This window comes from Neodiprion lecontei, chromosome 2 (assembly GCF_021901455.1).
Source record: "Neodiprion lecontei isolate iyNeoLeco1 chromosome 2, iyNeoLeco1.1, whole genome shotgun sequence".
NCBI lineage: Eukaryota > Metazoa > Arthropoda > Insecta > Hymenoptera > Diprionidae > Neodiprion > Neodiprion lecontei.
The window spans coordinates 37,414,095-37,430,359 of record NC_060261.1 but is presented as its reverse complement, the minus strand read 5'-3'; the positions used below and the strand labels follow the sequence as shown (position 1 = coordinate 37,430,359).

Sequence of the window (16,265 nt, the reverse complement as noted above, 5' to 3'; positions counted from 1 at the left end):
CCTCGTTCGGTCGAACATTACCAAAGGGATCGTAAAATCCAATCATGTATTCAAATTCGGATGGCGAATCGACTCGCCGGAGACCCGACTTGGCGTCTAGTTCGTCTACTACCCCAGTACCGATATATTCACAGCCGACCACGATTTCAGGCAACGCCGACTCTCCGTCTGAGCTAAGAATCAATGGTGACTAATTCGGGCCTCACCTAATAGCCACGTTTCGTTAGATGAACGATAGATAGAGACAGAAAGAAAGGGAGAGAGGAATAGGGGGAGGACACGAAACGAGACGAAAATTTAACGGCAAACTGCAGGTGAAATTCATCGGAATACAGGTATCGGATGGCTGCCGTACGGCCACGGTGACTTGGCAGAGTTTTCAGTTTCGCCAGACCTCGAAACACGGGCTTGCAACTATTCCGTTGAAACGCTCCGCTAGCTCTCGAGGTTTCTTAATCCCGCATCCCGCAGTATTTATTCGTCGATTACGAATGAAACGGAACAACGAGTAAAAAGAGGAAACCATTACAAGAGAATTTCGACCGTTCATTCATTTCTTCCTCTTTTGTCGAAGAGGTTAAAAGGATTCGCCCACTCTTTGAAACCGCGGGCGTCGTGTGAACAGGTGTAATTCGAAAGGCTGCGGTGTATGCCGAAGTGTGAGTGGAACAGGAGTGAAATTCGGCTGACATGAGAGGGATCGCGTGAAGGCGAGCAGTTTGGTCCTAATTCACGCACCCTGCAGCCGACTAGAAAGCAGAGATAACGGCTATCGTCAACCGCGTGCCAACACCCGCCTACGCTAGACATAGAAAACGCGAGAGACCTTCGCTTCCACCAGACGGCATCGCTGCTCGCGGTAGCGTTAAGTGGCGGCAACGGCAGCACACCACCACCAGTACCGAAACTCTGCACTCCTACACGTACAGAGTCGTTATCGCTGACCGCAGTCACCGACCAAGGAAGCCAATAGCGGTCACAAATACTATTTCCTCTCAGACCGATGCGAACACCCGCGAGGTCGACCAGATGAAACTCACTACCGTAAGCTGGACCAGCCTCGCTGAGCTGCAAGTAATTTCCACATTTCAAAGATCGTGCTGAAACGGAATTTATTATCAAGCGTGGCCAGACCCTGCGGGACGGAGATTTGAACGTAGTACTAGTTAGGTCGGTTGTTCTCGGTACCGGAATCTCGTACTTTGATAAGAAAATTGGTGATAACTGAAATTGTGAATTTAAGTCAACCGCGCGGTATTATTTTTCATTTTCGTTCTTTTTTTTGTTGGATTTCCCCTCAATTTACAAATATACCTTCCGTTGTTCGGAATACGGTATAAATAAATTACGTTAATGGTTCGGTTTGGATTACAGAATGGAGAATTGATTCTGAATTAGAAACTGGAACGCGTGTAATAGCAATTGAATTGTTTTTGCAGACAGAAATTGCTCGATCGGAAGCGAAATTTATCCGAAGAGAAACAAATTGTCGTTACGTGGACCGCGATGGAAAAATCAATTTCCACCGGATGTTCTCCGAATCTCTGATAAAAGTAGTAGATTGTTTATTCCACAAGTCTTGATGGAGTAATCGAAGGAAACGGACAATATAGCAGTTTAAAAGGACAAGATTTTATCGGTCATCGATATTCACATGTAGTCGTTCATCCGGAAAATTCTCTTCGGTTTGCGGTCATCTGTAGATATTATCACGAATAAAAAAATGATTATAAGTCTTAGTCAATTTTCATCGTCTCCAACATCAATCGTTTACTCGCCGTCTATTGAATGAGCATTTTGCATGGATACAGATTCCCCGATGTGACTGTACCTGTAACCGTATGACGATTACAAAAGTAAACTTGCCTTGCACAAGTCCTCGAGCTATGTATGCAACGGATTCGTAATATATGAATTACCGAATTACCGAACTGCAGTAATATATAAACAGGAACACTTGTCGTCATCGTATCATTCGCGTTGACTGCAGGAAACGTGTATAACATTTTTCGACAATGTCAAAACTGCAGATACCTAACCGTTAGTTACGATTACGTCCGACGCAACGGAAACGGTTCGTGTAACTTTCACGAATATTATATCTGTGTAACGCAGACGTCTCCGAGTGACGCTTAAATTTGACTCTCTACCAGAGGTCTGGAACGGGCGCGAAGTGGGGAAGAAGACGCAAAGCTGAAAGCTGATGAATGAGGCGATGTTGTGACGCTTCGAGTCAATGGGTCCCTGCGATGAGTTTAAAGCGTGGAAGGACGTCGAGGCCCTTCACCCGGGGGCGAGTCGAAGAGGAAGAAGGTCCCCGAGGTGGGCAATGCGGTGGACGGGCATTGTTCACCGAGACAGGCGACGGTCTGGGCCCTCGGACAATACGGCCCTGTCAGGGCAGCCCGAACTGTTTGTCGAGTGTAATACCTTAATCATCGGAAAGCCACTCGAGGCCTCCGCCGATCGTTTAGTTCTCCGCTCGCCTCCGGGAACCGAGTTAGAGTTTCGAAATAGCTGGATAGAAAACCGAGGCGAGTCGAATCCTCGTTCCCGCGGTTAAGAAACCCTCGCAAAATGCGAGGGGAATCGGTTTTCCACCGCGTGTGTAATCTGCGAGCGAGCCTGCCTGCCTACCCACGGTAATTTATGTCCTCGACCGCGGACAGCGCTGACATTGAAACACGGCGGGCGCTCCGATTGGCCGAGCCGAGGGCCTTATAGGGCTCCGCACATGCGCGGGGACCGCGACATCCATCAGCGTCGTCTCCGTGGATCGGCAGCCCATCCAGGCGGTCGCTGTCACCTCGCCTGCTCACCGGGTTGCACAATGCCGACGAGACGACGGGGTTTTTCGTCGAGCGCTCGAATTTCGAGTGCCAATCGAGGAAGGAGATTATACGATTCCGACGGGACGCTGAGAAGGAAAGAGAGACTGATGGGAGGGAGAGGAAAGAAGGGACACAGGAAGAGATCTGCAGCGGTCGCGCGCACTACGGAATTGCATTTGTCATGGCATATTTATGACGCGAAAAGACCGACCAGGCCGGCTTGTAAATTTCTACCCATTGCACCTTGCAGCGGTTCGTCGGCAAGAAAACCTGTATATAGCATATGTGGTAACCGTTCGATTCTCGAACATATTATGCGGTATAATTAACGGGTGTACCAACTTTCCGTAACTTAGGCGCTACCCATGCACTGTGCATTCGCCCTTATTCGTTCACCAGGGATTGCATGGTTCACGGTTTATATAATTTGCGTACTCTTCGCTCCGAAAATTAGAAGAAAATACCGAGATTCTTTGGGATCTGCGACAGATGGTTGAAAAATATACCAGATTAGATAACAACGTACGGTTACGCAATCGCAACGTGAACAGAACAGCGCAATGTACAAGTACCTACCTACGTTGATTCCAGTACACGTTTCGGTAATATCGCGAAAAAGTTTAGGAAGGCGCAAAAAAGCTTCACTCCTTATTATCAAACGGTCATCGCGCTTCACGCTCGCTGATTCGCGTTCTCATGAGCTAGCTGCTCAGGCAGGTAAGGAAGGCTGTTGCTGAGAATTGACGAAGAGTATCGTGTGAATTATACTACAGGAACTTTTTTCTAAGGATTTCGAATACTCTTCCGTCACAAACACTCGGATTTTGGACGGCTAATACTTCCGAACGTTCGTATTCCTTTTTTTTGAACAAGAATCCGGTATTCCATCTCTCGTATAATGCTTATCTGGTCAAAATGTAAAAGTCTCGAAATCCTGCGCGATTGTAATCAAAAATTACGTAGTATCCGCAAGTTTGATTGTATTGACGATAAGCGAGAACAAAAAGTCGAAAGGCTGAAATAGTTATTCAGGAATTCAGAACGTAACATTTCTTTCCATACAGCGATCGTAATCATTATCGATTTGCAATAGGAGGTATTCCCCAATTACGAATAAAGAAGGGTCTTCGCTGTGCGGTCGTGCTTAACGAGACTAACGAAATAAATTCTCCACGGTGGGATGGTTGAAGAACGGTTAATCCAATCGTGGCTGGTAGCGCAATTCGAACGTATGAATTTGATTCGCTCATACGATAACTCGAGAGTTTCAGCGATTTGCAATGTTCTGATATTGATAAAGCAGGATAGAAATAAAGAAGGAGAATTTGAAGTTGAACATCAATTGCTTGCGAGACTGAGTTCTTTGAAGAATCGCACTTCGCGCAATTTCGATATGCAACCGTCGATTCTAGCAAATCCTATAGCGGTTATACACCGTAATAGATATTGTGTCAAATTTGGCCGGTGTGGATATCTATAAACAAAACTTTCGGGATCAATTTGGAAACATAACATCAGACAGCGTTTAATCGTTACCAAATTTCAGTCTACGGAATTCCACCCCGAATCATTTTTGACGCTGTCGATATACGTGTAGGTGCACTCTCTAAACGTGATTCAGTTATAAGTATACCACTGGAGGAAATTAGTGTATACGGACTGAAAATCAGTGGGATATCGGTGAAAAGTCACTGTAACGTCAGTGCATGTGCAATGTTTTTTCTTCCAGTGGTATACTTAAAACTGGGAATCGGTGAATTTTCACTGATTAAAATTTCGAGAGCATCGATCGAACTCCTCCGCCGATCTAAATCGTATTCCCAATTGGTTTCAGCAGCCTCCAAGCTCCCAGGAGCGTGGCAGCGGCTTGGGTCTGGGGTGCCAAAGTGGGCCAGGAGGCGCCGTGGGGGGTCCCGCCTCCGTTGACCAGGCACGCGACCTCTCCCCCTGCCTTCCGGCGTCGATGGGCGACGCCGCGCGACCGACGACCCTGCCCTGCAGCCCGCCGAGCGGCCATCACCACGGCTCGTCGCACCAGACGACGACGACCCCGACGACAACGACGACGTCCCTGCACCAGACGCACTGCGGGGCGAACAACAACTGCTACGACGGGACCTCCTACGAGCCTTCGAGGGAGTACGGATCCTCGCCGAGGGGCGAACGGACCCAGCAATCCTCGCCCGAGGCCTTCAGGATCAACGCGTACCCCTCGTCGACGGGTCACGGACCCTGTCAGGAGTACCGGACGGCCTACGATCACCAGGGTAACGTCGCGATGCCGCCCCACGCCCTCCACCACCACCACCACCACCACCACCACCAGCATCACCTCCACCACCAGGCCTCCGAACACCTCAGGACGGTGCCCAAAATCGAACCCCCGCCGACGCCACCCTCTCACTCCGACGATGCTCCGGCGGTCATCTGCGCCGGGTGCGGACTCAGGATATCCGACAGGTTCTACCTGCAGGCTGTCGACCGGAGGTGGCACGCCGCTTGCCTTCAGTGCTCTCACTGTCGGCAGGGCCTCGACGGCGAAGTTACCTGCTTCAGTAAGGACGGGAATATATACTGCAAGAAAGATTATTACCGGTGAGTTTCACCCGTCGGTTATTCACGCGTGCTTTCTTCTTTGCGGTTTATTTTTATAATACGCTTTTCATGACATCGGCGAGACGTTCATTACCAAACTACCAAATTCTAACGGTAGGTATTCCATTTGTCGAAATCCAGAAAGACCGCCTCTTTAATGACGGAAAGTATCGAAAACAATCACGTTTATATGTGAGTTTGAATCACTAGTTACATGCTTGGGGATAACAGCAGCGTAACACCCTATGGATCATTTCAATGCATGAGGAATAGAATGGTTTTAGAACGGAAGGATCGGTGCCCGGGCGCCTTGAAGGTGCAAACCTAACCGCATCTACTCCAATTATTTCGTACCTGAGGCATTGGCGCCTCGAAGTAGTTGAGAGAGAGAGAGAGAGAGAAAAGCGTTTATTAAAAAATGTTGAGAGGGCTTGCTTAGACCGCAAACATGGGAACCATCGACGCGACTAACGATGATGCGACTTTACGACGTTGCTTGTCGTAAATGCACCTGGAAAATTCCTCCAAGAAAGTCGGCTCGTAACCCGTTCATAAATGACGTGCGTAGAAATGAATTTTTCCAAAAATTTCCTCACCCCGATTTTCTTTTACCAAGCTAGGATTGTTGAAACAACTGGCTTCCGTTATGATTCTTGCTGTGTGAAACAACGTCATTTCCAAGTGCAATTTTTTTCTCTGATTACACCAATATCGGTCGGTATAATACGCTTGCACGAGTAGATGCGCGTGTCTAGCTTGCAAAGTATCTAACATTGGCATAATCGCAAAATCTGGGCAATTCCGCGGCGTTTTATTAAGCCAAGGATGTTTATACGTACGTAGACTAGTATCGTACGCTACGTAGTTGAACAAGTCATGTGACTAGCCTCGTCGCACGCATTGCATCGAGTAATTTTTCCAATCCTTGTGACCATTTGCAAATTCTCGAGACTGTATACGTAACCGCTATATTAAATAACACATTCTACAACGTCGTTGCGTGTTGTTTGCCCATGTTCTTAGTTTACTTTTTCTTCATCAATGAGGTTACAACGCGACTGGAAGATAAAACTTACGGAAACTTCGCGGCAGGTCTCGTTAAACATTTTCATACACGTCCAGTTTTAGCTGAAAAATGTGAGAGAAAATTTCGAACTGGCGTACGTGACATGCCGAAGGGGTCCGTTACATCTTAATTACGTTCCCAGAACGAATTGTCAATACATGCAGGAAAGCCTGCATCCCCGCTAATGCTTCCAGGAGAAACGCAATTGTCTCGGACGGTTGCAATCGCCAATTACGGGCAAACGATTACGATTGGTATACATATGTATACTTATGCGTTTACCTATCCCCATATACAATTTATTTAAGGATCGGCATGCCTGCTTTACACCAGAGATTTAATCTGTCAGAGTATAAGGAATCGATCGCACCGCCGACACCGTATTTGCGGATCGCTTCGGATAATAATCTATTGCTCAATATCGTCGCGGCAAGATCACTTAAAATTACTCAGTATAGCGCCGCAATGCGGCGACGAGAGGTCCCAAGATGATCCTGCAGGTTCAATTAGAGCCGTAAAAGCTGAATGTTTCCCGACGGGTTGATTGCTCGTAGAGCATTATGGGACTTGCATTTTCTCCCGATTCGCTTCTTCTACTTAAAATTTTTCTTTTCTTTTTTTTTTTTATCCCCCATTCATTTCACCCGTCCTGCCTCTCTTCGCGCACGCTTTCCACGCTTAGAATGTCGACGAAGGCGGCTCGCACTCTTACCGGCTCAATAAGCATTCTCTCACGTTCGTCGGCGGCATAGTAGTTTTCATTCCTAGAAACAATTGCGAGCGACAGGTAGGTATATAAGACTTTTACGCGGAAATCACTAGTCTTGCCTTATATCCATGCGGACCGAGACTCTCTCCGGCAACGCCTCGCGCAAATCCCTCTCGCGATTACAGCGAATTGATCATCCCTTCTTTTGCCTCGCCCTGCAGGTTCAACCCATGCATTTCTGAGTCGCTGCAACATCATCTTGCAGTTCCGCAACTCGATTATCTCGCTCTTCGCTCGGCATCGATGCCAGCTTTTTCAACTCGCCACTAACAATAAGCTCCACTTTTCGCCTGACTACAATGTCGATCCTCTCGTGCAGAATATAACGAGAGACGCTCGCCGCACGCGTGAAATCTTCTTCCGCACGTTCTGCAAGCTCTCACATCCGCCGTCAAGACACCGCGACGCGAAGTTACAAGGCTGAAGTCGTTTCGCGAGAACGACTCAAGTTATCTGAGTTTCGCATGCGGGATCGTCAACTTGGCGGATTGTCATTAGCAGAGACATTGCGTGCCTAGAACCAGCTGGTGAACGTCGAGTCCCTCTCTCTCTCTCTCTCTCTCTCTCTCGCTCTCTACGTGCATCCAGCCTCGACGCATCTTCAATGAGATTGCTACTTTACCCAAGGTAGGCATGTGTTGCACGCTGTATGCGAAGCGAGATTATCGCGATCGGTGTACTGCACCGCACGACATCAAATCACGGAAGAACTACCGGCCGCGATGATGAACCCACGGGGGGAAAATCGCATCGCGCCTGGGCTGTATTGTCGTTCCGATCTTTTCATAAGAGAAAATCCTTAATGCATCCTTCCTCGGACGTTGAGGGTCGCTAGCCTTGTATAAACGGGGTTCGCGTGACGCCTCTGATCGCCCCGGTGATTCCGTCGTAAAAATTGCTTGCGCGTAAAGAGATGGCTATATTTTCACAGCCGGGTACTTCCGGGATCATTTTATTCAGTACGTGATTCGACGACACTTCGACTTCACCTTTGCGTATCCGCATAGCGCCCGTTAACAAACCTCTGCAACGACCAATCCAACACGCAAAACCTGCACCGATTAATTCATCGTCTGTACGGACTCGTCTTTTTTTGCGCCCCGGGATATCACTCAGAAACATCGATCATTTCGGTATTTCGACTGTAATACATGCTGTACCAGCTGTAAGCTCAATTGCGAGATCGTTGAATTTGCCTTTTGCGAAAGGTGTGCGTTGCGTAACGAGCGTGAACGCCATTGCGCATTGTTTGCAAGCGTTGAAAGTAATAGAAAGAAGAGAGAGAGAGAGAGAAAAAAAAACCATTATTGTTGACGGTTAGAATATATTTACCGGGCGATTATCAAGCGGGGCCTCATTTTCGATCCCATGGTGTATACCATTATACAGATTTCGTCAGTTTCGTGTTAGATTTGGCCTTTTAGAATATTCATCGTTCCACAAAAGCTCGGCATGAGCGTCCTCGTTCACTATATTATACGAGATAAACATACATGATGCAGAGCTACCGCGTAGGTATATCCGCCTTGTCTTCCGAGCAGGTGATAATTTCTTTGGCACACACGGGGGCTCGAATACCTTTGTCCAAAACCAATCGAACGCTTCTCTGAACCTCTCAGCTTCTTCTACCCGGTTACCACACCGCGCACTTCGTATGTAACGTACTTACCTCTTGCGTGCCGCGGGTCAATTACCGTACATGCGAAAGTGTCGAAAAGTATGATCGTGTTCCTCTTCTTTTTATTACTTATTTTTCCGCCCGCTGTCTGCGTTCCTTCATCTCACGCTCGTCACGTTCGACCGTTTATCTTGCAGACAAGTGAACTATAGGTAAGTTTCCCTGGGGTGGTGCTGATCTTTTTTACTTGTATTTTGTGTTTCTTTTCTTTTTTCCGCTTACTTCATTTTACACGCGGTGCATAAGTAATTGACGACCCGGACCCCCAGGGACGACTCGAATTGGGTTACAAGACTAATTGCAGGAAGTGCAAATTGAAAATCGAGTTACCGGCAGCCTACATGCGGTTCTTCCCATTATGCCGCCACGTTCCATCGTCCAAGCTTCGCGAATATGATATGTTTCGTACAACTGGCGGAGAATTGGAGAAAATTGTGTAATTGTGAGATATGTTATGCATATTGAGCATAGATAAAATCTTCAGAATACTTGACTTCTCATCCGCGTTACTTTTTTGCATAAATTTCAATCTCTTATTATGAAGTAAAATAATTTTCTAAATCTACTATGAAACGTCTAACCGTCAAAGTGACGCAAAATAAAGAAGATAGGTAGGCCTTTCACACCGCAAAAATGTATCCCGTAAAATCGTGAAACCAACTTTACAAGAATACGTCTTGTATACATGCGTATATATGCTCGAGATATGTTATTTTTTTATACATATATCGCATTGACGTAGAAAAATCTGGTTCCTGGGTCCGTATGGTCAGGATATAGACGATCAGCGACGACCTTGTCGGTCTTGTGCCGAATTTTTTGGCGCTGCACGGTGACCGGCTCGCGTGACAGGGTGCAGCTAACATCGAGATCAGCGAAATCCGTGCCGTTTTCACCGCGGCTACAGCAACAACATATACGATACGAATTAATATACATACAACATGTACGCGTGTGCGATGCGGGCATAGACATATAATGTAGAGGCGGATACACATAACGAGGTAAGTTATGCGCGTTTCAGACGGGAACGATGCGGCCCACGTGGAGCTGGTTCCCGCTCGTTCGTTCGATAAATAATGTGGGAGAGGAAGAAGAAGAGGACGAAGGGAGTGAAGTCGAAGAGGACGCCTCTCTTTCCGAACAATTTCTACTGTAATGTATTCACGTGTGTATAGGTACGTGCGTGCAACGAGGGCAAAAATAAACGCGGACAACGTATAACCTCGGTGAATTCGAACTGACGCTCCCTTCCTTTTCCCGTATGTACGCGGAATCCGTTATATATAAATTTAACGCGGTTTTCTTCCCCTCCGAACAGCGGAATAGAAGTCCACTCGTCGAAATGTAAAGTGAAATATTGAGACACGAATACATAATATCCTCGGGGAACGATCGGCTGATTTCCTCGACTGATCTTTTAACTAACGATGATTTTCAACTCGGATTCTCTGTATTTCTCATAAATTTATCGCAAAATTTTTGCACAACTCTACAGTGATGAATAGTAAATCAATCGAAAACGGCAAATTCGAACACGAGCAGTGTCGGACAATTTTTAGAGTCGAATCATCGTCGTCGTCATCATCGCGAAAAAAAATTTGGGAGAGCAAAAATATAAAGTTTAATATATTTTTTTGAATAGTACGGTGGGACGGACGTTGTTCCCCTTCCCGGCGGAGGAGACTTGCGGTGTGCGGTGCGGTTAACGACAAACATACGCGGTCTGTACGGATCCATAACTTAGCCAAATATTCCGCTTCGTAAAGTTTAAACGTTTCCGTTGAACTGCGCAATGCTATGGACGCGGGCGTGGTGGTTATAGTTCGCGTTGGAGCATGTCGAGATGGGTGAAAAGATGTGAAAAAAACAAAAAAAAAAAAACGAAAGAAGATATTATACACGGACATTTCGGTGTACGTTTTGGTACGAGTTCTTCGTCGCCTCAAATCATCCGTTTGGCATCAAAGTCAGGCGGTTCGTCGGGTGCACGGCACGCGGTTCGAAGTTTCAAATACACCGACAAGCCAGCCTTTGATCCCCTATCGCAAGTGGCAATAATTTTCATCGCTAACAATGTAATCCGCATGTTACAGTTTATTTTCACGCGTATCCTATAGCGATGCGATTTATACCGGGTGTCGCGAAACCCGCCCTGCACGCGTTCGCGTCAAGATTCGGATCTGCGGGGGATTAACTTCGCAGCAGAAGCGAGGCGGGTATAATTGAGTCGCAAACTTTGGATCGCATCGCCGTTTCGTAAAAATATTTTTGCCCGGTTCTCCGGGTCCGTTCGTGCACGGCGATACGTTGGCGGAAAATTAAGATTCTACCGGCGACGCTGCAACCCGACACCTCGCAGTATTTCAGAGCCGGCGTCGCGACGCCCCTGCAAACCTCTCACGTTCGTGTTCCGCATGGTTTTACCCACTTGATAACCGGCTGTATGATCCGCGTTCTTGTGTTACAGCACTTTACACCGCTCTGCCTTTTACACACGAAATATACGCGAACATATCGTACATCATCTACTTATACGATTCGCAGTGTTACTGAGCAAAAGGATGAGAATAAAAAAAAAAATAAATAAATAAATAAAACGCGCACAGCTGGGTGTGAAATTATGAAAGAATATATAACGCGCGTGCGCCTCCCGGATCGTAAAAAATCTTGTTACTCCAGAGCTCGGAGATAGGCGTTTCCGCTATTCTTCGAGCGAAATTATATACTGTCTTTTATTGTTCGCTCCTATAAATTAACGCTGAAAGTCATTTCGCAGTTGAGTATCATTACGCTATTTCAGCCTCCGGCGCTACGCAAGGTTGATCTAACGGTGCGCCTCGTGATAAACTAGATCCCAGATATTAAAACGCGCACGCGGTTTTATATTTTACTAATTACTGCTCGAAACGATCAGACGCAATTATCGCCGCTTCTTCAATACCCCCGGAATTTTCAAGCGCAGCCGGATTCCCTGCCAGTGTGGATAACTCCGAGACACAAGTATAATAGAGCTGTGATCCTTGCCGCATCCTGGCACGTTTTCTCCTCGGCCTCTTGCTCTCCGCATAGCTGCACAGGCAAGCCGTCGCGTAACATAATACGCTGCGGTAGCGGTCAGGAACATGCATCATCGGTAGCTGCCGCGGTGTCGCCGTATATCTCTACCCTTATCCCAGATTATGCCTTTTCCTCTTATCCCATACCTGCACGCAGCTCCTCGTGTACGAGTAAATCAACCTTCGCTGAAATTCTCTTCCTCGTTTACATATCCCTTATACGAAGAACGCGGTCAGAGCGACGAGTGTAGGGTGGAAAGAGGTTTTCCTTCTCTTTTTTCTTTTTTCTTTCAAATCTTCGCACTTTCCTGATCTTGCGGGCACGCGCAGCCGGCCCGGAAAACAGGATAAATTTGGTACAGATCGCGTCTGCACGACGGCACAGTTACGTATTAAAATATGTTTGAAACGTCGGTTCAACCGCTGCCGGACAACCTGATATATTCGTTTGATTTTTCACTCCCGAAGGGTACACGGAGAGATAAAACGATCCTAGCTAGCCCCCCTCCCCTATTCTCCTCTTCGTCCTTTTTCGTCGTTTGGAAGAAGGATTAATTTCCGTTCCTCCGCACAGCCCTAGGCACGCGGGCCGCAGCGCAAGCTCACGTCTGCAGCTGATAAATTTCTACACTCCTAGCCTCGACGCCCGCGGTCCATTGATTGTGTGTCTTAGGGTGGTTGACGCTTCGGCGGAGGCAGGTACCCAACCGATCCCCGGGTCGCGGAGCTGCACCTGAGGGCCGAGTTGCGATAAAGTTTGGTCGGGGACCGAGCGTTTCCTAACCCGGCGAGCGGAGTGATTAGAGCCCGCGCATCGGGGGGCGCGGAGGTCGCGGTCATACGAGAAGAGGGCCGCTTAGCGGGGTGCCATTGTCCCCCGATCTGATAGCGGGTCGGGTAGAGTGGAAGCCATCATTTCTGTTCCAGGCATGATACATCGGGCCCTCGTTGCAGGTGTCGCGCTACAAATGCGGCGCCCTCCTATCTTACAAGATCTACTACATCGAGATATCGTCTCTTCAGCCTCCTCACGCCCCGCGAGAACGCGTCTATATTTTCGATGCTAGCGCCATTTAATCATCTCCGTATCCCCCCCCCCCACCCTCCCCTTCACCCCGGCAGCCTCTCTCCACGGTCCAGTTCGACTCGCGCTCTCCGAATCGCCGCAGGCTGCGGGGATGTTTTTACGATTCAGAAGACACTGTCCGTCATCTCTTTCACTAAATTTCGGTGTTCCTCTCCGCGGGGGAGCCGCTACCTCGGGGTCATACTCGGCCCCGCGAGTGTCACCGCATAAACCATTCTTTCGAAAGTATCAAGTTACCGAAGCGCAGGACTCGCAGCCCCCTTCGTCGTTGTTCGTAAAATAATATCATGACCCCTTTCACGGAACCCGCGGGATCGCCGGTACTGCGGCGACAACCAACCGCGAACCGCGGGACCATCGCGGAGGGTTTGTGTCGCCAACCTGTTTGATCCTCCGCTGCAGGACGCTCGGTAATTCTCCTACTACCGGCTCGTCGTTTTACTTTCGTATTGAGTTATATGTACGATACCAGTCGATCCTGATCTCTGGACGTCGATTGCGCGTGGGACGACTCGCTACGCGATCCTCCAGACCACTTCTTCGTCTTCGTCTTCGCCTTCGTCTTCGTCTCGTACCTGTAACTTATTCTTTTCTCGGTACTATGCAATGGAACTTCTGAATAGCACCGTGCAACCGTGCTGCTCGTAAGCAACGAGCGGACGATTACGGGGTAAAAGAATCGCAACGCAAAACATCGACTTGTCATGAGAAATCACCGGTGCAATGCAATATATTGCAACCTTTCTTTCGACCAACCACGTTACACGCTGGTCTGCGCGAGCTCCGGTGAAACAGGATGAGAACGAAGGCCAAGAATTTCTGTCCCGCACTGTCCTACTATCGAAAAAAGAAACTCCTCGAAACTCTAAAACAGAGACGGAATCCGAGCGATGGCACCGATTCCCAACGTACATGGCGCCTCGTAGGTATTACAATGACGTGCATTGGTACCGGACCTTGATGATATTCCGGGGCGTTTCAAGTGGTCGGGTGGAAGCTGCAGTAGGTATGTATTAGGTACACGCGGAGTGGCAAAGAATAATTAGAAGAGAGTGATGGACCGTTGTAGCATTTCTCAAAATAGTTTGGGGTTATTTGTGCGCGTAACAGTGGCTCGTTCGTCATCTTGCCAACGCGACGTATCCTAGGTGTCATTAACATCGGGGCGTTGACTGGCGAGTGCCGAGACTAGAACCGTCAAGTCGTACGCGCCCCGAACCGCGAAGCCAAAGTCTTTCCTCGGGTCGCCGATGACCCGGTAAACCACGATGCTCCGGGCCTCGCAACAACCGTGTGCGAATAGCCAGCGGGTGGTCCTCGTAAAAAATTTAAGGGAATTCTTTTGTCCGAGTTACAAGTTTTCTCGACGTCGGTGTGTATAATACGGGGTAGCTTCATTGTGGCCGCCCTTCGCTTCGCTTATAGTATACACTGTACCTTGTACACACAACTCGGCTGGCTGCCGGGCAAAAGAGGAAGAAAAAATAAAAATACACGTTCATCCCAAAGCACAGAGGGCACCGCGGGCAACCGGTGGTGTACAATGTAACGCGCGTTCTTTTTACGCGTTTGCCCATACCCACCGGTCCCGCAGCTTGCGCATAATAACTCCACGGGAATCTCTGCGGTAAACGGGCTTTCGTCGACGCCGCGCCGGGTAGTCGATGCGTCCCGCAAAATCGGACCCCATTGTCGGACCCTCGGGCCCGTTCGTTAGCACGCGAGCGACGAGGAACGGGGACCGACGCTCGGTGACCTTGTTTGCAAAATTCTTACGGGGGTTTGGTCGGTTCGTTACCGCGGACTGCCCGATAGATCCGATTATACTTGGGGGGGGGGGCATACGGGAAGGGAAGTGAATTTGACGGACCGGCTGACAGTCTTGTCCAAAGTCAAGAGGACGAACGTCGAAAAAGTTTAGCGTAATCCCTCCTCGACCTGCGATCTCTTCTACTTTCACGCTCCGGCAAAACCAACCGCGGCTCATTGGAGACGATTTTTTTTTTCTGATCTGCTTTTTGCCTGGGATTAACCGCGCAGATACCCTGAGAAAGGATGCCACACGGTTTTCGGTACCTTCGAGCTTCCCGTTCAGGTCCTTCCTCGAGCGGATCCAGGCTCTTTGCCCCGTGATGGGCAACCTTCCGGTTCGCGTTTTCGTGAGCTGCGGCAGTGCCAGCGGGGTGGTTGGTGCACAGCGTACGTCACAGTTTATAAATAACGTGGTTAATGATCCAACGAGACAAGTCACCGGAAGTCGGACGCGCGCAACACGGTGCAACACACATGCAGCCACGCTGCGCGACGTGCGGTATACGTATAAGCGATCGTAGCCGCGCATATGGAACCCCATGGATGCGGCTTGGCATATTAGAGCGAGTCGATCCATCAGCCGCGGTGTTATCCATAAGGATGCGGAAATCGCGTGCGTGCGCGAGTAATCGCTGCGAGCCTAGCTGCCATAATTGGCAATTTGCATTTTTGAATTTTCACATAGGTGCATCCTGGTGCGCCTGGAGGGCGGATAATCACGAGCACGTGTAATCGCCATAGGCCGGATACCTGCTCGTCTTACACCCAACGTACGATGGTACATGTTCGATTCCTCCTCGAATCGCAAAAGCCGACGTGCTGCGCCCCTCTTTCACCGCGGTGGAGTTCAACGAATCGCTGGATAGCCGTCCTTCCCCTGTACCAACGACCGCAAAAACCCCGACATATTCCCCGCCCTGAAACTCCACGTTATACCTGCGTAATGTAGAACAGCTGGTGCGGGTAAGACCGGCAACACGCGAGTGCACGACTGCACCGCAACATTGCGCCGCATCGACCGGAAAGTTTGCGCCGCGCATAGGCATGGGATAGGCGCGGGATTAGGCACGGGTACGACGTCGCGGGAGGCAATAACTCGCGGTCCCGATAACGGCGTCGAACAAAACGCATATTTGCGCTGTTCCACGTCCTCGCAACTCCCTCAAGTTTTCTCCCCGCGTCGCACCGCCGCGGTTCGTGCCGCAAGCTGCATGCCTGCAGCATGGACTCGGAAAAGGTGGGAGCGGTGCCGCCGGCGGATATCAGCCAGATAGGTGGAGACGATGTATCGGGTATAATGGAGACCGTAGCTGCCGCAGGTATAGGCTGCCGCTAATGCAGTAGCGATGTCGTGCCCGATGGTATAGA

At 49.0% G+C, this 16,265-nt stretch overlaps 1 protein-coding gene across 2 annotated transcripts in view; it reads left to right on the top strand.

Annotated features, from left to right (window-relative positions):
* Positions 1–16,265, top strand: part of LOC107216471 (protein apterous) — a 34,195-nt gene that overhangs the window by 9,843 nt on the left and 8,087 nt on the right. The window contains exon 2 of one of the 2 annotated variants that reach the window (XM_046731263.1): positions 4,666–5,426. In XM_046731263.1, the coding sequence (XP_046587219.1) occupies positions 4,666–5,426 (761 nt within the window). The remainder of the gene's footprint in view (positions 1–4,665; positions 5,427–16,265) is intronic. The other variant, XM_015653667.2, reaches the window with a different exon arrangement.